Genomic DNA, 19966 nt, shown 5'->3' with positions numbered 1-19966 from the left:
GCTAAAGATATAAAGATCTTTGTGAACGATGGCTGACTATGTTGTAAAGCGGAATGAAATGTAAAATTTTGGGATTTAGATGCAATTTTCCCTTTGAAGAGAAAACGTTTTTAGGCACGTACCCCTTCATGTTTGGATGTCATCCTTGTCCTCAGGGGCTTTACGATCTGACTGGACGTACAGGGACCAGGGTGATAGGTAGGAATCAGATACGATTCTAAAGTTTGAGTGCATCAGTCTGCTGCACTGACAGGAAAGGACAGGTGGCTCAGAAAGAAGGAATGGGCAACCTTAGACAAACTGAGTCTGAATTCAGCAAGTTAGCATGTGCACTAGGATGAAGGAATATTTACGTATCTAGTAGATAACAGAAAAATGATTTCCCTTTCATTTCTATTCTAGAACGTGGTTCACCTAAGGATTTAGTTACTAAAGATATCACTGACACATCAATTGGGGCTTATTGGACATCTGCTCCAGGAATGGTTCGAGGTTACAGGGTTTCATGGAAATCGCTTTATGACGATATTGAGACTGGAGAGAAAAGTCTTCCCAGAGATGCAATTCATACTGTGATAGAAAATCTGCAGCCAGAGACCAAATACAAAGTTTCAGTATTTGCAGTTTACAGCAGTGGAGAAGGAGAACCTTTGAATGGAGAAGCCACGACTGAATGTAGGTAACAGCATGAGGGTGTTTGTGTTTGTGTTTGTGTTGGTGCTACCTAATAGCTATCAGCTCAAGTGACAGTTTAACCATTTGCCTTTCTTTCTTTTTATGTGACAAATGGGGTCTGAAAAATTAGCATCTTTTAAAGAATGTGGTTTAAATTCAAGTTTGCTTGGTTCATTTAGTATAAAAATTATATCAAATTTTGAAATATCGAATCCCATCCAACTACCTATATTTGTCTCTTTGTCTCTTTTCCTGATAGAGTGGTCAGCTAGTTAGATCAGGAGCTATGGAGACAAAGAGAATGCAGGCACGTTTATAGCTATGTGACTTTGGGCAAATTACTTAATTTCCCTTGAGTTTCAGTTTGCTTATCTGTAGATTGAAGTCTCTAAGAGTTGACTTGAGATTAAATGAAATGACAGTGTGCAAAGCGCTAAGCATAGTGCCGAGCCACTTAGAGTTGATTGATAAATGATAGTGGCTATTGAAGCTATGATTATTATATACCCAAGACTAATGCTAGATTCCTAGAGTCTTTATTTTATTCCTTTTATATTTGGTAAGGTTAAATCAAAAGTCCACTCAGTGTTTTTTGATGGCTTCGGTTTACCTTAATATCATTAATATTCCTTCCTGTGAATAGTTTTGAATGACCTATCATCATTTATTATCAGCTGGTTGGTGAAAGATGTGCCAGCATTTCATAATTCTCTTTCCTAAAAAACCATTTGTTAACAATAGGAATTTATTTTTTTTAACTTTATTTATTTATTTTAAGAGAGAGATAGAGCAAGTGCAAGCACGAGCCGGGGAGGGACCGAGAGAGAGGGAGAGAAAGAATCTCAAGTGGGCTTGCTGCTGTCAGAACAGAGCCTGATGTGGTGCTTGATCCCAGGAACCATGAGATCATGGCCTGAACCAAAATCAGGAGTTGGACACTTAACCAGCTGAGCCACCCAGGCACCACCAAGTATAGGCATTTCTAAGAATTTGTAGGAGAAGATTTTATTCCTTTTGTTTTGGGAAGATTTGAGGAAAAGGGAAAAGAATGGGACCTTCTTGAATTTCCTTTTATTAGAAAGAAGTGGAAGAAGTGGGGAATTTTTTTTTTGGGTAAAAGAGAAGAGAGGGAAGTGCCATGAGCAATTTTAGATAAGTCCTATATCCTGATTTTAAGTTGTCTTGAAGTCTTTTGGTCAGAGTTGTCTGAAGAACTCATCTCTCTCTTTTTTTAATCACTGGAAAACTCAGAAGAATGTGTCCAAGTTTAAATTTGTGCAAAATTAACCAGATTTAAAACAAACTCCTTATTGGAAACTTAAATATGTGAAAAGGCACATTGCTCAGATATTCACATGATTGGTTTCCATGGTAGTAAATGAACTCTTGTGTCTGAATATATTGGCTGATGTAGTTTAAAAATTTGGCAGAAGTTCATCTGGCAGAACTTTATTTGTTGTAAAGAGAAATCATTTCATAAACTAGGCCAGATATTACACATATAGCCAACTTTATTTGTAGGAGTGAAGATACAGTTCATGTGATTGAGCAGTTACAAAAGTATCTGTATTTAGAGGGGAGCTTTTTCAAAAATCTTCTCATTTGTGTCTTCTTCCAAAAAGACTAAGTCTTCAAATATTTATTTGGGACTGAAAATATCCACAGGGGATATGTTTTAGCCAAAAGCAAATATGTTAACAGAAACCCTAAATAAACCTTCATCTCTAAGAAGCTGAGCCTCTAAGAAATTTTCAATATTTTTTTGACTAATTGATTGAGTTAAAGGTAAGTGAACAGAAAGGCCTCTTTTGAACTAGGAGCAGAGTAGGCAGGAATGAAACGTACAGTTTTCAGAGTTTCATTTGTACACAAACTGCTCAAACATCTAAGCAAATGATAGAGAAGACAAGAAACTTTCTTTGTTCTACTTCTAGTTTGTTGTTGTATTTTATTTTGCCCTCTCTGTGGAAAGTAAAGCAGTTTAGAAAGTACTTGAGAAATTGGAGTCAGATGTGGTACTTGGGTGGTGGATGAATCCTAAAGTATGGATAAATGGGCAGAGTCACTAGGTCATGCTCTCAGAGTTTCTCATAAACTTCCAAGGGGACATTGTGGAAATATTTTCGGGAGTGCTTTCACCTGAAACTCGGCAACATGGTGTGCAAACTGCTGACACAATGAAAACCATGGATTGTGGCTAGAAAGCCAGCAGATGGGAACCTTTCTATTGGCGCTCGAGTTTATGGCAGCTGGGTTAGCAGAGGTACAGTGGGTGTTGGAAAGCATCTTGTGAGAGCTTCTAAAACATGAAAAGCACTTACAGATGTGAATGTTGCACCCTTTTACAGCACGTGGCATACCTATCAATGAAGTGAAAATTTTTGCTTTTTGCTCATGGGAAGCCAGCGAGGCTTTTTTTTTGCCCTAAACTTTAAAGTTTTCCATGAAGACTAGGGTAAGATATGTTGTACCTTATTTCACCTCGATTCTTTTATTTTAAAGAATTAAAAGGCAGGAATATAATTGCGTTCCTTGAAACATTTCAAAGTATGATTTACAAAATTTGTTACTAACATCTAAATTTGGGACTGTTTTGAGGTTTGGGATCTCATATTTTGGGGGATATAGGTGTCTTACAAGACCAACACTTGTAAGAATTAACTGTTAATTTTTCTCGATTCTGAGTTGTGAGAAGTTGGTCTGGAAATTTTGTGCAAGAGAGATACACTTTGTTCCACTGAATAAAAATTTAGGCATAGAAACAAGAGGTCAGAAACATTAGCACAATCTTTTCTAGAAAAGTGTTAGACACACATCAACTTACTCAATATTTGTGACAATTGGAAATGATACTAATCCAAATAGATTGTTATTCTATATAGTGCTCTTTCCTATACTATTTCCAAAAGGTTTTGTAAGGACTTTACATTTTTTCCTTTGAAAAAAATATAATAAATATAAATATCATATGTATATATAAATAATAGTTTACTTACCTAGAGAATAGTAATAGAGAATTGAGGATTAATCTGAATAAATGTTAGTATTTATAGAAAGTAATGGGCTTTGCTGAGAATTCTTAGTGTCTTTAAACCCTAAAATAAAAAATTGCAACCAGTTTACTCTAAGTTTAACGTATACTTTTGCATCTCCCAGAAACAGTCCATAACCATATATTGAATTTCTTTTTTTTAATGTTTATTTACTTTTGAGAGAGAAACAGAGAGACAGAGTGTGAGCAGGTGAGGGGCACAGAGAGAGAGAGAGAGAGAGAGAGAATCCAAAGAGAGAGACAACAGAAACCAAAGCAGGCTGCAGGCTCTGAGCTGTCAGCACAAAGCCCGATGCAGAGCTTGAACCCACGAGTCCCGAGATCATGACCTGAGCTGAAGTCGGACACTCAACGACTGACCCACCCACCAGGCGCCCCACCATATATTGAATTTCTTTATCTATTTTGTCATTATTTGTCCTTTCTATATAATGTATCTTTTGCTTACATAGCTGCTTTAAAAATTTTCTTTTTATCACCGATTTGAAGCAATTTGTTTCTGATGGGTCTTGATGAAGTTTTTTTCATACTTGTGCTTGGGGCTTATTGAGTTTCTTGGATCTGCGAGTTTATACTTTTATAAAATTTGAAAATATTTAGACCATTATTTTTTAAAAATACTTTATTACACCCCATTCTCTTTAGGTACTCCAATTATACATGTATTAATTTGTTTGAGGTTATCACACAGCTTAGTATTGTGCTGTTCAGCCTTTCAATCTTTTTTCCCCCTTGTGTTTGATTTCAGATAGTTTCTATTACCATGTCAACAGGTTCACTAATTTTCTTTCCACAATTTCCAAATGTTTAATCTTAGACATTGTAGTTTTCAACTCGAAGTTTGGTTTGAGTCTCTTTTATATGTTCTATATCTTTACTTAACATGCCTAATACTTTTTCTCGCATTATTAACATGTGGGATATAGTTGTAATAGCTGTTTTACTGTCCCTTTTGAATAATTATGTCATATATGTCATTTCTGATGCTGTTTCTATTGGTTGATTTTTCTTCTTCTTATGGGTTGTCTTAGCTGTAACTGCCACAACAAAATACCATTAAGTGGTGGCTTAAACAACAGAAATTTATTTTTTCATACTTCTAGAGGCTAGAAGTCCAAGATCAAAATTCTGGCACAATTTGATTTCTATTGAGAAGTCAGTTCATGACTCACAGATGGCCATCTTCTCACTATGTCCTCACGTGGCCTTTCCCCAGTCTCCGCATGGAGGTGGGGGGGAGAGAGAGAAAGAGAGAGAGAGAGAGAGAGAGAGAGAGATCATGCTCTGATGTCTCCTCTTCCTCTTATAAGGATTTCAGTGCCATCAGATTAGGACCCTAATCTTACTACTGTATTTAATCCTGATTACCTTTCCAAGGTCCTAACTCCAAATACCATCACATTAGAGGTGAAGGCTTTAACAAATGAATTTTCAGGAGACACAGTCACTCAGTCTATAACATAAGTCATATTTTTTCCTTCTTTGCATGTCTGGTAATTTTTATGAGATGTCAGACTTTGTGAATTTTACTTTGTTGGGTGCCACATATTTTTACCTTCTTATAAATATCTTTAAGCTTTGCTCTGGGATTCAGTTAAGTTATTTGGAGTAGTTTAATCTTTCTCAAGCTTCCATTTAAGTTCTGTTACAACCAGACCACAGAATCCCTTAGTTTAGGGATAATTTTGCCCCATTAATGGGGCATCACTGGGGGACTGCATGAACTCTAGGAAATAATTGTTCCTTCTGCTGCTTTTGAGTAGTTCTTTCCCTAGCTTTGGGTGGTTTCCTCATACATATGCACTGATTAGCACTGGGCTGAAGATTCCAGGAGGACCGCTTGCAGATTTCTGGAGCTTTTCCCTCTGTTACACCATCTCCTCTTCAGTACTCTGCTCTGCAATTCTAGATGCCTTGGCCTCCCCTAACTCACAAAACCATCTCCTCTAAGTGAGATCTAAGTGAGATCATCAGGCTCCATCTGCTTTCCCTCTTCCTGAACTGGGGCTGGAAATTCTGTCTAAGCAATAAGCCAGGATAATCATAAAGCTCACTCCCGTTTGTTTTTATCTCTCAGGGATCACTGTCCTACCTTGCCTGATATCCAATGTTTGAAAAATTTTGTTCAATATACATATTTAGTTTATTTCGATTTTTTAGTTGTTACAAGTGGCCCTTGCCTGTTTGAACACGAAAATTTCTCATAGGATCAAGAAAGATTCTTTACATGAAAATTTCTCTTAGGATCAAGAAATATTCTTTGCACTGTTTCCTTCAGTTTAGTGTCTTCGTGTAGAAATTGCTTATTATCTTTGAATGCTAAGATTATTGAACTGAGTGAAATGATCTTGCTTATATGCTTTAACTTTGTAAAAGAAAAGGGATGTGTGTTGGCTTTTTGTGGATGTTTAGTGATCTGTTTCTGATACTGATATAGTTATTAATAATTGTGAAATATTACTAAAAGATAATTTAATAAAAAACATTGATTATATATTTATCAAACACTTTTTACATAGTGTTCCCTAAAACACTCAGTGTATACCAGTTTGTTTTTAGAACCCTGGAGATATTTTTATGTGTTAGAGTTTCCTATTCTTTTTGTGTTCATGTCAGTGGCAGTCACAAAAATAGGGTTAACTATAGTCAACTTTGGCTAATCATTTATGGACCATACTTTTTACTGAAAAGACCCAAATAATATTTCTGACCCTGCATTCATGATTTTTAGTATTCTCCACAGCATGATTGCTACTGGAATTCTTTACGGATGGAAATATAATAAAAATTCTAAAGCTCATCTCCGGAAATGGATGTTTTCTTTACTAAAGTCTCTAGAATGCAAAAGGAAATCCGTGCAATATGAACTTCCATTTTTTAGTTATTAGCTAGATAAAGAGAAAACATCTTACCGTGATCTCACTGAGATTAGGCTCACACGCCATCATGAATTTATGAGAGATCACATTGCTAAGCAAAAGAATACTGTACATATTTAAGAAACCACAGTTTCTTTTCACATAAATGGGAAAGAAGACATGTATATTTTCTTTCAACACGGTATACATTGTAATCTCCTTTTATCCCACAGTATCCCCAGATTCAAAAACCTTGAAAGTGGATGAAGAAACAGAAAACACAATGAGAGTTACCTGGAAACCAGCACCTGGGAAAGTCATCAACTACCGTGTTGTGTATCGCCCCCGTGGGGGAGGGAGACAAATGGTTGCTAAAGTGCCACCCACAGTCACCTCAACAGTGTTAAAACGACTTCAGCCCCAGACCACATATGACATTACAGTTCTCCCAATATACAAGACAGGAGAAGGAAAGCTTAGGCAAGGATCAGGAACAACAGGTATAAAATAATTTTTTTTGGGGGGGGGGCAAGAGTATAATATATTAAAGGAAGGCTTTAATACATCTACTTTATTTGTTAGTGCCTAAAATTAATTCCATAGTAAATTAGATTATAATAATCAGATGGGATCCTGATTAGCATACTAATCCTGGTAAAATGATTCTACATATTAATGTTCTAATGCTAATATGATCTTATGAATGGTGAGAATTTATATATCCATTTGGGTAGCACTTCGTTATCAGGATTTTTATTGGATGTTATGTCTGGTGCTACCACATTTTATAAATATACAATTTGAAGTGTTGTGTTTGCGATGATTCCCATGTACATCACTTAGATATCGCTAATCTGATTTCTTATTGCAGGGGGTAATAAAAAACCCCAAACCTAGTCTTATGGATAATATTTTAAAACATTTTTATCTTTACAGCTTCTCGGTTTAAATCACCCAGAAACCTCAAAACATCTGACCCAACCATGTCAAGCTTCCGAGTGACTTGGGAGCCTGCCCCTGGGGAAGTAAAGGGTTATAAAGTCACTTTCCACCCTACGGGGGATGACAGAAGACTGGGGGAGTTAGTGGTTGGACCATATGACAATACAGTTGTTTTGGAGGAACTTAGGTAGGAATGAACTATATTCAGTTATGGTTAAAAGATCGAATAGCTTATGTAAATTAGTAGGACTTACACAGATAATCACTTATGTGTCTGATTGCCAGCAGAGTGCTTAAAATCAGCTGAAGTTGCTTTCTTAGTCTTGTTCTTACGGAAGATGAGGTTAGGATTCAGAGGCCAAGCTGAGTTTTTTGTGACATTTTAATGGTTAGGAATGGCATCTTTTCAATAACATCCTGCTTTTTTAAAAATTAACTTTCATGTTTCACGATGTCACCAAAAGCAGCTTGTCCCTAGCCAGGCCTGTTGAAATGTGGGGGTTCTTGTGCCTTCTGGAAAGGCCCAGGTGACTCACACTGAGATGCTGAGTATGAATCCTCTTCCAGGGTGGGCCATGGGAGAGAGAAGCAGGACTTTGTGCTTGGTGCCAGCTGGCAGGAACGGGAAAGGGTGGGCTGATTAAAGGTCTCGCTTCAGGCTGTGCAGTGGAAAACAAGGAAGTCTGAGTTTGAACAGCACCCTACATTCATCACAGTAGGAAGAATGGACTACTGTGCATTGCCTTTTGGAAAGGTTGTTTGTCTCAATCATTCATTCAACGATATTGAAATCTATATAAATACTCATTGTTTACTTTTAGCAGATTAGAGAGGATGAAATTTATTGAGGTTGCTATGTGCCAGGCATTGTGCTAGGTACTTTATGTTACCTTGCAATATACAGCATTTAAATTATTTTCTTAAAGCCCATTGCTTAGAAGCAGTACCTTTTAACTTGCTGTAGGTGGACGTTTGTAAAATCAAGATGAATGTGTTTAACAAAGCAAAATGTGCTACCTCTTGAGCCAGTTCTACATACGAACTATATATTTTAACATTTCAGGGCAGGTACCACCTATAAAGTAAATGTTTTTGGAATGTTCGATGGAGGAGAGAGTTCACCCCTTGTTGGACAAGAAATGACAACCCTTTCTGATACAACTGTCATGCCAATTTTATCCTCTGGTAAGAAACTGAGTTACATTTCCCCAGGAAAACTTAATATTATGATGCTATTTCAAATGTGAACTGTTAGGTTAGTCACACAGTGAAAAGCAAATATAAACACTTTATACTACAATATGCTTAAATAATTTGCACGCTTAAAAAGGTATCTTCAAACAGCTAGCTAAACATACCTTTGACAGTGTTTTTTAAGGCCTATCTTGTCAGCATTTGCATTGGTTACATAGTACTGTATTATTTAAAGCTGAGGTTTTGCAATGGGTAGGTTACATACATTTTCTCTCTTTTTAATAACTAAAATGCAATGTTATTTTGTTAAAGTAGTTGCAGAAATGATTTATTTGGGCTGAGCAAGCAGAGTTAGGTTACATAAATAGGTGGACAGCCATGACTTGGTAAGCAACATGGAAGCATAAGCTCTCTAGATTTTTCTGCTCCTGTCACAGTTATTGGTTTGATGTGCATGAAGCTAGCTTTGAATGTTCTTAGAGGTGGAAGTAGTGGATAGAATTTACCTCTAAATGTTTTCCATCATTTGATAAAAAGGAGTAGACCTGGGCAGAGTAGGGGCAGGCTTGCAAAGGCTTAGGTGTTTGGAGTGGTATTTGGGAGTCTTCAGTCCTGATGGGAGGTACTATATGCAAAGGATGCCGTTGTAGTGTGATGAGCATCATTTAATTTTCTCGGATGCTACTACGGCAAGAAGTTGGAAAAGTCATAGCTGGTAATGTAAGCTTCCAGAAAAGAGGGGATTTAAAAAATGTGGATGTGGACAAAATAAGTCAAAGTGTCAAATCCTGCTGTTTTGTATGAATGTTCTGTTGTTTCTGTTATGATGATATTAACTGACTTATATTTTTATTTTGTAGCTTGTGCACTGAGGATATTGGGATTTTTCTCTTTCCAAAGCACCCTAGCTTTGTATCAGTGTTTGTGCTTGTTGTCTCTAAAGCTCTCAATTTGTATATTTGTTTGCATACTTTTCTAAATTGTCTTCCTTCTTTCTTGATTTTTTAAATGTGCAGACTTCACCATCTGTATTTACCTGATTGTTTTACATAGTACATGATAAAGTTAAATAGCTAGCAACTCAATAGTATAGTAGCTATCAGGTTTTAGAACAAGGTATCTTTACTTCCAAAAGGTCTAATAAAAATTCATGTGTGTAATCCTTCATAATATATGTAATAATTGCCCAAAGCTTAATTATTTTAGAACATGTTTTAAGCTAAAACCTTTTTTAGCTCACACATTTTATCAGTTCATTTCGTATTTGTCTGCCAATGACCATTACATATTACAAAAAAATGCTGCATCTAATTTTTAGATCACATTAAAATTTTATTAAAATTATTAATGCCTTGTCGCCAGATGGCTATACATTCTCATTCAATTATTACAGCTCTTGGGTTTGTAAGCCCTTTCAAATACAATGATGGTTTAATTTAAGTCTCCAGCATCTATGACTGTAGTCAGGAAAGAGTCAAAGATGAAGGAAAGATTTGCCATTGAAATATCATTGGAGGAATTGGTGATCCTTATGAATGTTATTTGAGGTTAATGAATCATATTGACATATTTTTGGAGTCTTGACCTCCAAATCACCAAGCTAAGCTACAGAACTGAAGCAGCTAGGCAACACTGAGCATCCAGGGATGGCAGAGGCATGGCTAGGAAGTCATTCTACTAAGAATTTGCTCCTTACTCTGTCCTGTCTCATGATTGCCATGTCAGGAATGGAGTGTCTCACCAGAGCGGAAGCAGACATTGTGTTGCTGGTGGATGGATCATGGAGCATTGGCCGGGCAAATTTTAGAACCGTGAGGAGTTTCATTTCTCGCATTGTGGAAGTCTTTGAAATTGGTCCCAAAAGAGTACAAATTGGTAGGTCTGGCAATATTGAAGACCTTTAGACATTTTTGTCCTACTTTTTTATATATGCTAATGCCAGTGGTGTTATTTTAGCCCTTGCTCAGTACAGTGGGGATCCCAGAACAGAGTGGCAGTTAAATGCTCACAGAGACAAGAAGAGCTTGTTGCAAGCAGTGGCAAACTTACCATACAAAGGAGGCAATACTCTCACAGGTGAGTAAGGACAGCCTCGTGCACTTTTAGGTCTTGCTTTTGGTCAGAACTTGTGGCTGAGTAATGATACGACTGATTCTCTTTTAAAAATCCCACTAGGCATGGCTTTGAATTTCATTCGTCAACAGAGCTTCAAGACCCAAGCTGGCATGAGGCCTCGAGCTCGAAAAATTGGTGTTCTCATCACTGACGGAAAATCACAAGATGATGTTGAGGCACCTTCAAAGAAACTCAAGGATGAAGGCGTGGAGTTGTTTGCTATTGGTAAGCGCTCGAAAGGCTAGCAGTGCCCCTGGGGTTACAAAAGCTGAGGATATTTTTGTAATTAAAATATTTTTGAAGCATAAACACATAAACATATTTTCCCTATCACATAATTTATTAAACATATTTTCCCTATCACATAATTTATCAAAAAGATATGCCAAGAAGTCAACTCATTTTCTTCTTTTCCCCTTGTAATGGGATGCAACTACATGGCTTCTTGGAAGAAAGTAATGGGTCAGGAGGACAAATGTACTATTAGTAGGATGCAGGAAAATCCCTGTTTGGTTTTCTGTGGCACCGTGTTTATTTTTGATATCCATTATTTTACTTTCCAGAGAAAACACTCTAGAGACACTTTTTGATGGGAAATTGGTGCTAGAAGCATTTAGAAGAAGCCAATTCAGAATAGCCTTTAGTTCACATTATTTTTTTATTTGTTTCTATTTTGTGCCAGAGATAGTCATTTTATTATTGAGGAAAATCATATGTATGTTCTAGTTAACACTGAAAATCCAAATGCTTTTAATTTGATGTATCCTTTTTTTTTTGCAAGGTATTAAAAATGCTGATGAAGATGAGTTAAAGATGATTGCGACGGATCCTGATGATATTCATGCATACAACGTGGCTGATTTTGAGTCACTCTCTAGGATTGTAGATGACCTCACCATTAACTTGTGTAACAGTGTCAAAGGTCCAGGTAAGATTAGCCTAGGGCTTCTCGCCCTCAGCACTGTTGATATTTGGGAGAGATAATTATGTTTTGGATGGGGAAAGGGGACTCTTTTGTGTATTGTGAAATGTTTAGCAGCGTCCCTTGGCTCTGCCTACTGGATGTCAGTAGCATTCCCTGAGTTGTGACAACTAAAAATATCTTTGAATGTTGCCAAATATCTGATGGGAAGAATAATGCCCTCAGTTGAGAATCATTAGTTTAGTCCGTGATTTTTTCTCGGATTTGTTTCTGATGGCAACGAATTAGAAATGACTTCTAGCTTATTTGAAGATAAGCAACTAATATGGGAGAAATGGTTCATATGCTTTGGGTATTGAGAATACACGTATTTGACTTTTTTCCTTGAGTTTCTCTCTCCAAACATTTGCAGATTTTCCTTTTGGATTTTGAACAACAGACTGACCTTTTCCCTGGAGAAATAGACCAGCCAGGAAGCCAGAATTTTTAGGCTTCTGGCTCTGGGTTAGCTGAGAGAGTTGTAGTTTTATTTAGTTGGAGAGAACTTTGAGTGGGGATGAAAACATCTTTTATCAGTTTTCCTTTATTTATTTTTTATCAGCTGTGTAATAGTTGCATTCATTCTAGCTTCCCAGACTGTAAAATTGCTTGATAATTTTGTAGGCTTGATTATGACCCAACTATAATAAAGGTTAGAGTACTAAGAATGGAAATGCTTTCCCCAGCTTTACAAAGAAAGTTGAAAGAGTTTATAGGAGAATGATTGCTATGCTAATGAAGTCATTGAATTAATTCTCCTTAAATTATTATTTGGGACATCTTTCTAATGATCACTGTGAACTTAATATTTCTATTTTCATTGATGTTACGTCTAGATATTGGTCTGTAGTCATTCTGTTGTTCATTGGTCATTTCACTTTCCTTAACCAGAGAGAGCACAATCATAGGCAGTAGGATATTCCCAAATTTTAAAAGACTTGGTTGTTTTTCTTCTCTCTTGAGAAAGAAAGTGGGTAGCTTCTCTTACCACTGAACTAGGTCCTATAGGAGAACTAAACATAAATGAGAAACCAATTCTGTCCACACAGAGTATAACTTATTGTTAAGGAGATTAAGACATGAATATAAATAATCAAATGATAATGAGGGTGGTGAATGTGGGTGGTCCAACAATGATAGAGACAGTGGAATTGTCAGGACCCAAATCCTTATTCATCAGTTATATGTATAAGATTAGGGAAAGGAGGAAGTATTCAAGGACGATTCAGAGGTTTTAGAGTCTAGGTGATTGGTAAACAGGTAGCGCCACAAGAAAGAGTGGGATCAGGTTTTAATGAAAGATGAACCCAGGCTTGAATCTTCAGGGACTGAAAAATCCTTTGCCCACCCAGGGAGGTCTTACGGGCAATGGGACTCTAGACTGATTTACTTTATATCAGGATGTGTGTACAAATTTGAAATACGGGGAGTAATACTGTTTCGATCTAATTTCAGATTTCATCACCTTGCTATAATAATGATAAAAGCGTATGCATTTTACTTCCATGTGTAGGTGACCTGGAAGCACCTTCTAACCTAGTTATTTCTGAGCGAACCCATCGTTCTCTTAGAGTGAGCTGGACACCTCCTGCTGACAGCGTGGACAGGTATAAGGTGGAATACTATCCCGTTTCTGGAGGGAAACGTCAAGAAGTGAGTAGACAACATCTACAGCCCACTCCTTCCTGATATTGAGATTAAGTCCTTCACATTAAGGTCCAAAAAATGTTGGGTGTGGAGCAAGAAAGATGTAGAGAGCGGCAGAACTGAATCAACAGTGGTGCTTTCTATTCCTTGCTAGGCAAACACTTCCATTTGGGCTTAATTAAAGGAAAAGAGCTTTGCTTAAATTCTCATGGTTTCTAAGAATTGCAGAATATCAATATGATTTTTAATCAAAGGATGCTTGATTTATTTGTGAGTTTATAGTAGAATCCTTGAGGTGGAAGGAAACACTAAAGATGATCTAGTTTTACCCACTCATTTTACAAATAAATAAGGAAACAACAGCTGGGAGAATAAATTATATGAATTGTCTAAGATCTCATTGTAATCTGGTAATTTCCAAAAGCAAAAGACAATGGTTTCATCGAAATATAATTTCTAAGTTCATTGCAGCTAACTTACTTTGTAATGGTCGTAGAAGAGAAGGAAGTGATTGCAGCATAAGTTGCTATTATTTTTTAATTTTTTTCCCCTAGTTTTATGTGAGCCGACTGGAAAGTAGCACAGTACTGAAAGATCTGAAGCCTGAAACGGAGTATGTTGTTAATGTGTATTCTGTGGTAGAAGATGAATATAGTGAGCCTCTGAAGGGCACAGAAAAAACTTGTAAGTCAGATTAAAAAAAATCTTCTCATTATTTTGTTTTTTAAGATGAATAGGTGGCAGTCTGTGTGGGATTTTTGGCAGCCTTACATATCATTCCATTGTTCAATATCCATTCAACAAATATTTACTAAGTGTGTTCTTTGTACAGGTGCTCAATAAATACTCATCTGTGCTTACTGGCTGTTCTTGCGATCATGGGACTCCACTGGTAGAATGGGTAGTCATGGCCATAGATAACGGAGAGGGCTCACTTACCTTTCGTATAGTTATTCACTTAAGAAAGGTGTCATGTGGGGAGTGGGACAAAGATTAGGAAGAGGAGCTGTGCAGAGATGACCTATTTCAGTTTTGCATGTAGCCAGATCTTCCTGCTGTCAATGACATCAACCCTTTTTTCCTGGCCTTTTCATCCTGGCCTTTATTAGAGAAGTTCTAATGGCTTTGACTTTGAGTAGAGCTTCTGGCAGAGTTGTTCCTTGCTCCTATTCCTGGTAAGGTTTCTGAGGCCATATGAAAGAACTCTTTCCTTTTCCCGCCTTCTTGGCTGGACTCCAGGGGAAGGGAGGCCAGTAATAAGATGAGGGAGTGGGCATCACTCTCTCTAAGACAAGAATTGACTCTACTTACTGTTAAGTTCCTTAAGTCTTTATCTCTTCCCCCTCTCTTTATTGTATAAGGTTTAGGTGTACAATATTGTAAGCTGACATCTGTATACACTACAAAGTGATCACCCTCAAAAGTCTATTACCATCCATCACTCTACACTTGATCTTCTTTATCCCTTTCACCTACCCTCCAACCCTGTTCCCCTCTGGTAACTAGTGATTTGTTCTCCGTATATGGATTTGGTTTTGTTTGTTTGGATTTTGTTTGTTTTTAGACTCCACGTATGAGTGAAGTCATGTGGTATTTCTCTTTCTCTTAACTTATTTCACTTAGCATAATACCCTCAAGGCCCATTCTTGTTGTCACTAATGGCAAGATTTAATTATTTTTTATGGCTGAACAGTATTCCACTTTATATATACTTATATATATTTCATTATATATCACTTCTTCTTTACCCATTTATCCACCAGCACACAGATAGGTTGTTTCTATATCTTGGTCATTATAAGTAATGCTTCAGTGAACATAGCGTTGCATATATCTTTTGAATTAGTGGTTTGTATTCTTTGAATAAATAGCCAGTAGTGGAATAGCTGAATCTTATGGTATCTATTCTTAATTTTTTTGCAGAATCTCCATACTGTTCTCCATAGTGACCACACCAATTTGCAATCCTACCAATAGTGTATCAGGGTTCCCTTTACTCCACATCCTTGCCAGCACTTGTTATTTCATATCTTTTTGATAATAATCATTCTAACACGTATGAAGTGATACCTCTCATTGTAGTTTTGAATTGTGTTTTCCTAATAATCAGTGATGTTGAACGTCTTTGCATGTGCCTGTTAGCCATCTGTATGTCTTCTTTGGAAAAATGTCTATTCACATCCTCTGCCCATTTTTTAATTGGGTTCTTTGTTTTGTTGTTCTTGTTGTTGTTGTGTTGTATGAGTTTTTTATACATTTTGGATATTAACTCCTTATTGGAGTTTTGATTTGCAAATATCTTCTTCTATCCAGTGGGTTGCTTTTTGTTTTGATGACATTTTCCCTTGCTGTGCAGAAGCTTTTTAGTTTGATGTGGTCTCATTTGTCTATTTTTATTTTTGTTTCCCTTGCCTTTGGAGTCTCAGCCACAAAAGCATTACCATGACTGGGGCACCTGTGTGGCTCAGTTGGTTAAGTGTCTGACTTCAGCTCAGGTCATGATTTCACAGTTCATGAGTTTGAGCCCCACATTGGGCTCTGTGCTGACAGCTCAGAGCCTGGAGCCTGCTTCAGATTCTATGTCTCCCTCTCTCTCTGCCCCTCCCCTGCTCACACTCTGTCTCTCTCTCAAAAACAAATAAACGTTAAAAAAATTAAAATAAAAAAAACATTACCAAGACTGATGTCAGGGAGCTTACCATCTATGTTTTGGTTCTAGGATTTTTATAGTTTCAGGTTTTACATTCAAGTCTTTAATCCATTTTGAGCTAACTTTTGTGTATGGTGTATGAGAGTGGTCTAAGTTTCATTCTTTTGTATGTGGCTGACCAGTTTCCCAGCACCATTTATTGAAGATACTGTTTTTATTCCATTGCACATACAATGGTTCCTCTGTCATAAATTAATTGTCCATATATGTGCAGGTTAATTTCTGGACTCTCAATTCTGTTCTATTGATATGTGTGTTTTTTTTGCCCATACCATACTGTTTTAATTACTATAACCTTGTAATATAGTTTGAAATCAGGGACTGTGATACTTTCAACTTTGTTCTTTTTTAAAAATTTTTTTTAACATTTATTTATTACTGGGAGACAGAGAGACCCAGAGCATGAGTGGGGGAGGGGCCGAGAGATGGAGAGACACAGAATCTGAAGCAGGCTCCAGGCTCTGAGCTGTCAGCACAGAGCCTGATACGGGGCCTGAACACACAAGTCGCGAGATGGTGACTTGAGCCGAAGTCGGACGCTTAACCGACTGAGCCACCCAGGCACCCCACAACTTTGTTCTTCTTTCCCTGTGATTGCTTTGGCTATTCAGCACCTTTTGCGGTTTCACGTACATTTTAGAATTATTTGTTCTAGTTTTGTGAAATATGACATTGTAACTTTGATAGGGATTGCATTGAATCTGTAGATTTTTATGGATAGTCTGGACATTTTGACAGTATAAATTCTTCCAATCTATGAGCACAGTATGTCTTTCCATGTCTTTGTGTATCTTCAGTTTCTTTTATTAGGTTTTATTAGTTTTCAGTGAATAGTTCTTTCACCTCTTTGGTTAAATTTATTCCTAGATATTTTATTCTTTTTTATGCAATTACAAATGAGGTTATTTTTTTAATTTGTCTTTTTGATAGTTTGTTATTAGTGTATGGAAATACCATGGATATCTGTATATTGATTTTATGTCCTGTGATTTTACTGAATTCATTTATTAGGTCTAACAGTTTTTGGTGGTGTCTTTAGGGTTTTCTATATATAGTAACATGTCATTTGCAAATAGTGACAGTTTTACTTCTTCCTTTCTGATTTGAATACCTTTTTTCCCCTTGCCTAGTTGCTATATTTAGGACTTCCAATACTATGTTGAATTAGTGGTGAGAGTGGGCATGCTTGTCTTGTTCTTGAACTTGGAGGAAAAGCTTTCAGCTTTTTCCCACTGAATGTGATGTTGGCTGTGGGTTTGTCATATATGGACTTTATTATATTGAGGTAAATTTCCTTTATTGCCACTTTGTTGAGAGTTTTTTTTAAATCATAAATGGGTGTTGAATTTTATTGAATGCTTTTTCTGCATCTGTTGAGATGATCATATGATTTTTATCCTTCATTTTGTTAATGTTGTATATAACATTGATCGGTTTGTGAATTTGAACCATTCTTCATCCCTGGAATAAATCCCACTTGATCATAATGTATAATGCTTTTAATGTATTGTTAAATCTGGTTTGCTAATATGTTGTTGAGGATTTTTACATCTATGTTTGTCAAGGATATTGACCCATAAGTTTCTCTCTTTTTTTGTGGCATCCTTGTCTGGTTTTTATGTCAGGGTAATGTTGGCCTCATAAAATGTGTTTGGAAGTATTCCCTCCTCTTTAATTTTTGGAAGAGTTTGACAAGGTTACGTATTAAATCTCCTTGACTGTTTGGAAGATTTCACCAATGAAGCTGTTTGGTCTTGAACTTTTGTTTGCTGGGAGTTTTTGATTTCTGATTCAATCTTCTTGCTAGTAATCACTCTACTCAGGTGTTCTGTTTCTTCCTGATTCAGTCTTGGGAGATTGTATGTTTCTAAGAATTTATCCTTTTCTTCTAGGCTGTCTAGTTTGTTGGCATATTGTCTTTTGTAGTAGGTCTTTTTAAAAAATGTTTATTTATTTTGAGAGAGAGAGAGAGGGAGGGAGAAAACAAGTGGGGGAGGGGCAGACAGAGAGAGAGAGAGAGAGGGAGAGAGAGAGAGAGGGAGAGAGAGAGGGAGAGAGAGAGAGAGGGAGAGAGAGAGAATCCCAAGTAGACTCCATGCTGAGTACAGAGCCATTCATGAGGCTTGATTTCACAACCGTGAGATCATGACCTGAGCTGAAATCAAGGGTCAGACACTTAACTGACTGAGCCACCCAGGCACTCCTATGTAGTGTCTTATGATCTTCCCCCCCTCCCCACCATGACATCAGTTGTAACTTTTCTTTCATTTCTGATTTTATTTGAGTCCTTTTTTTTCTTTGTTTGTTTAACTAAGGGTTTTTTTGTTTTGTTTATCTTTTTCAGAGAACCAGCTCTTAGTTTCATTGATCTTTTCTATTTCCTTAGTCTCTATTTAATTTATTTCTGCCTCTGATGTTTATTACTTCCTTCCTTCTAACTTTGGGCTCAATTTATTTTTCTTTTTCTAGTTTCTTTAGGTGTAAAGTTAGATTGTTTATTTGAGATTTTTCTTGTTTCTTGACATAAACCTATATTGCTATGAACTTCCCTCTGAGAACTGCTTTTGCTGAATCTCATAGATTTTGGTATGCTATTTCTCTTTTATTTTTTTCTAAGTATTTTCTGATATCTCCTTTGCTTTCTTTGATGACCTCATGGTTGTTCAGTTACATGTTATTTGTTTTCATGTTTTTGTGTTTTTTCCAGTTTTGTCATTGTAATTGATTTCTAATCTCTTACCATTTTTGTCAGAAAAGATGCTTGATACGATTTTAGTCTTCTTAAATTTATTGAGACTTATTTTGTCGCCCAACATGTGATCTATCTTGGAGAATGTTCCATGTGCACTTTAGAAGCATGTGCATTCTACTGCTTTTGGATAGAATGTTCTGCATATATCTATTATGGCCATGTGACCTAATGTGTCATTTAAGACCAATATTGCCTTATTGATGTTCTGTCTCATGACCTATTCATTGCTGTAAGTAGGGTTTTAAAGTCTCCTACTATTATTTTTTTGCTTTCAATCTCCCCTTTTAGGTTTTTAAATATTTGTTTTATATACTTTGGTGCTCCTGTGTTGGGTGTTTATAAATAAACTTTTATTTTTAATGTTATATCTTCTGGCTGGGTTGATCTTTTTATCATTATGTGGTGCCCCCTTTGTCTTTTAGTACAGTATTTATTTTAAAGTCTGTTTTGTCTGATATGAGTATAGCTACATCAGCTTTCTTTTCATTTCCATTTGCATAGAATATTGTTTTGCATCCCTTCACATTCAGTCTGCATGTGTCCTTATTTCTGAAATGAGTCTTTTGTAGGTAGCATATAGACAGTTCTTTTTTTTTTTTTAAATCTATTTATCCACTCTGTCTTTTGATTGGTAAATTTAGTCCATTTATATTTGAAGAAATAATCAATAGGTATGTACTTATTTCCATTTTGTTGTTTTCTGGTTGTTTTTGCAGTTCTTCTTTGTCTTTTTTCTTCCCTTTTTCTTTCCTCTTGTGGTTTTCTGGCTTTCTTTAGTGTTATGTTTAGATTTCTTTCCTATTTTCTTTTATATATTTAGTATTAGTTTTTCTTTGTGGTTACTGTAAGATTCATATGTAGCATCCTATGCATATGATAGTCTCTTAAGTTGATAGCGACTTAAATTTGAACACATGCTCAAATTTTACATTTTTATCCCCCATTTTTCATATTTTTAAAGAAATGATGTTTTATGTAAGAAGATTTTTTTAAATATTTATTTTTAAGAGAGACAGAGAGAGAGTGTGGGTGGAGGAGGGGTAGAGAGAGAGAGACAGGG

At 36.4% G+C, this 19966-nt stretch overlaps 1 protein-coding gene across 4 annotated transcripts in view; it reads left to right on the top strand.

Moving 5' to 3' along the window:
* The window catches only part of COL12A1 (collagen type XII alpha 1 chain), a 115982-nt gene that overhangs the window by 35492 nt on the left and 60524 nt on the right, over window positions 1–19966 (top strand). For 2 of the 4 annotated variants that reach the window (XM_042939182.1, XM_042939179.1), the window contains 10 exons: window positions 403–675; window positions 6819–7085; window positions 7522–7714; window positions 8591–8712; window positions 10447–10596; window positions 10678–10797; window positions 10897–11061; window positions 11618–11764; window positions 13311–13450; window positions 13999–14128. In XM_042939182.1, coding sequence (XP_042795116.1) covers window positions 403–675; window positions 6819–7085; window positions 7522–7714; window positions 8591–8712; window positions 10447–10596; window positions 10678–10797; window positions 10897–11061; window positions 11618–11764; window positions 13311–13450; window positions 13999–14128 — 1707 coding nt within the window. The remainder of the gene's footprint in view (window positions 1–402; window positions 676–6818; window positions 7086–7521; window positions 7715–8590; window positions 8713–10446; window positions 10597–10677; window positions 10798–10896; window positions 11062–11617; window positions 11765–13310; window positions 13451–13998; window positions 14129–19966) is intronic. The other 2 variants (XM_042939180.1, XM_042939181.1) reach the window with 1 other exon arrangement.

Source organism: Panthera leo, chromosome B2 (assembly GCF_018350215.1).
Source record: "Panthera leo isolate Ple1 chromosome B2, P.leo_Ple1_pat1.1, whole genome shotgun sequence".
Lineage (NCBI taxonomy): Eukaryota > Metazoa > Chordata > Mammalia > Carnivora > Felidae > Panthera > Panthera leo.
Note: the sequence above shows the minus strand (reverse complement) of the source record. Positions and strands in the feature narration are given on the sequence as shown.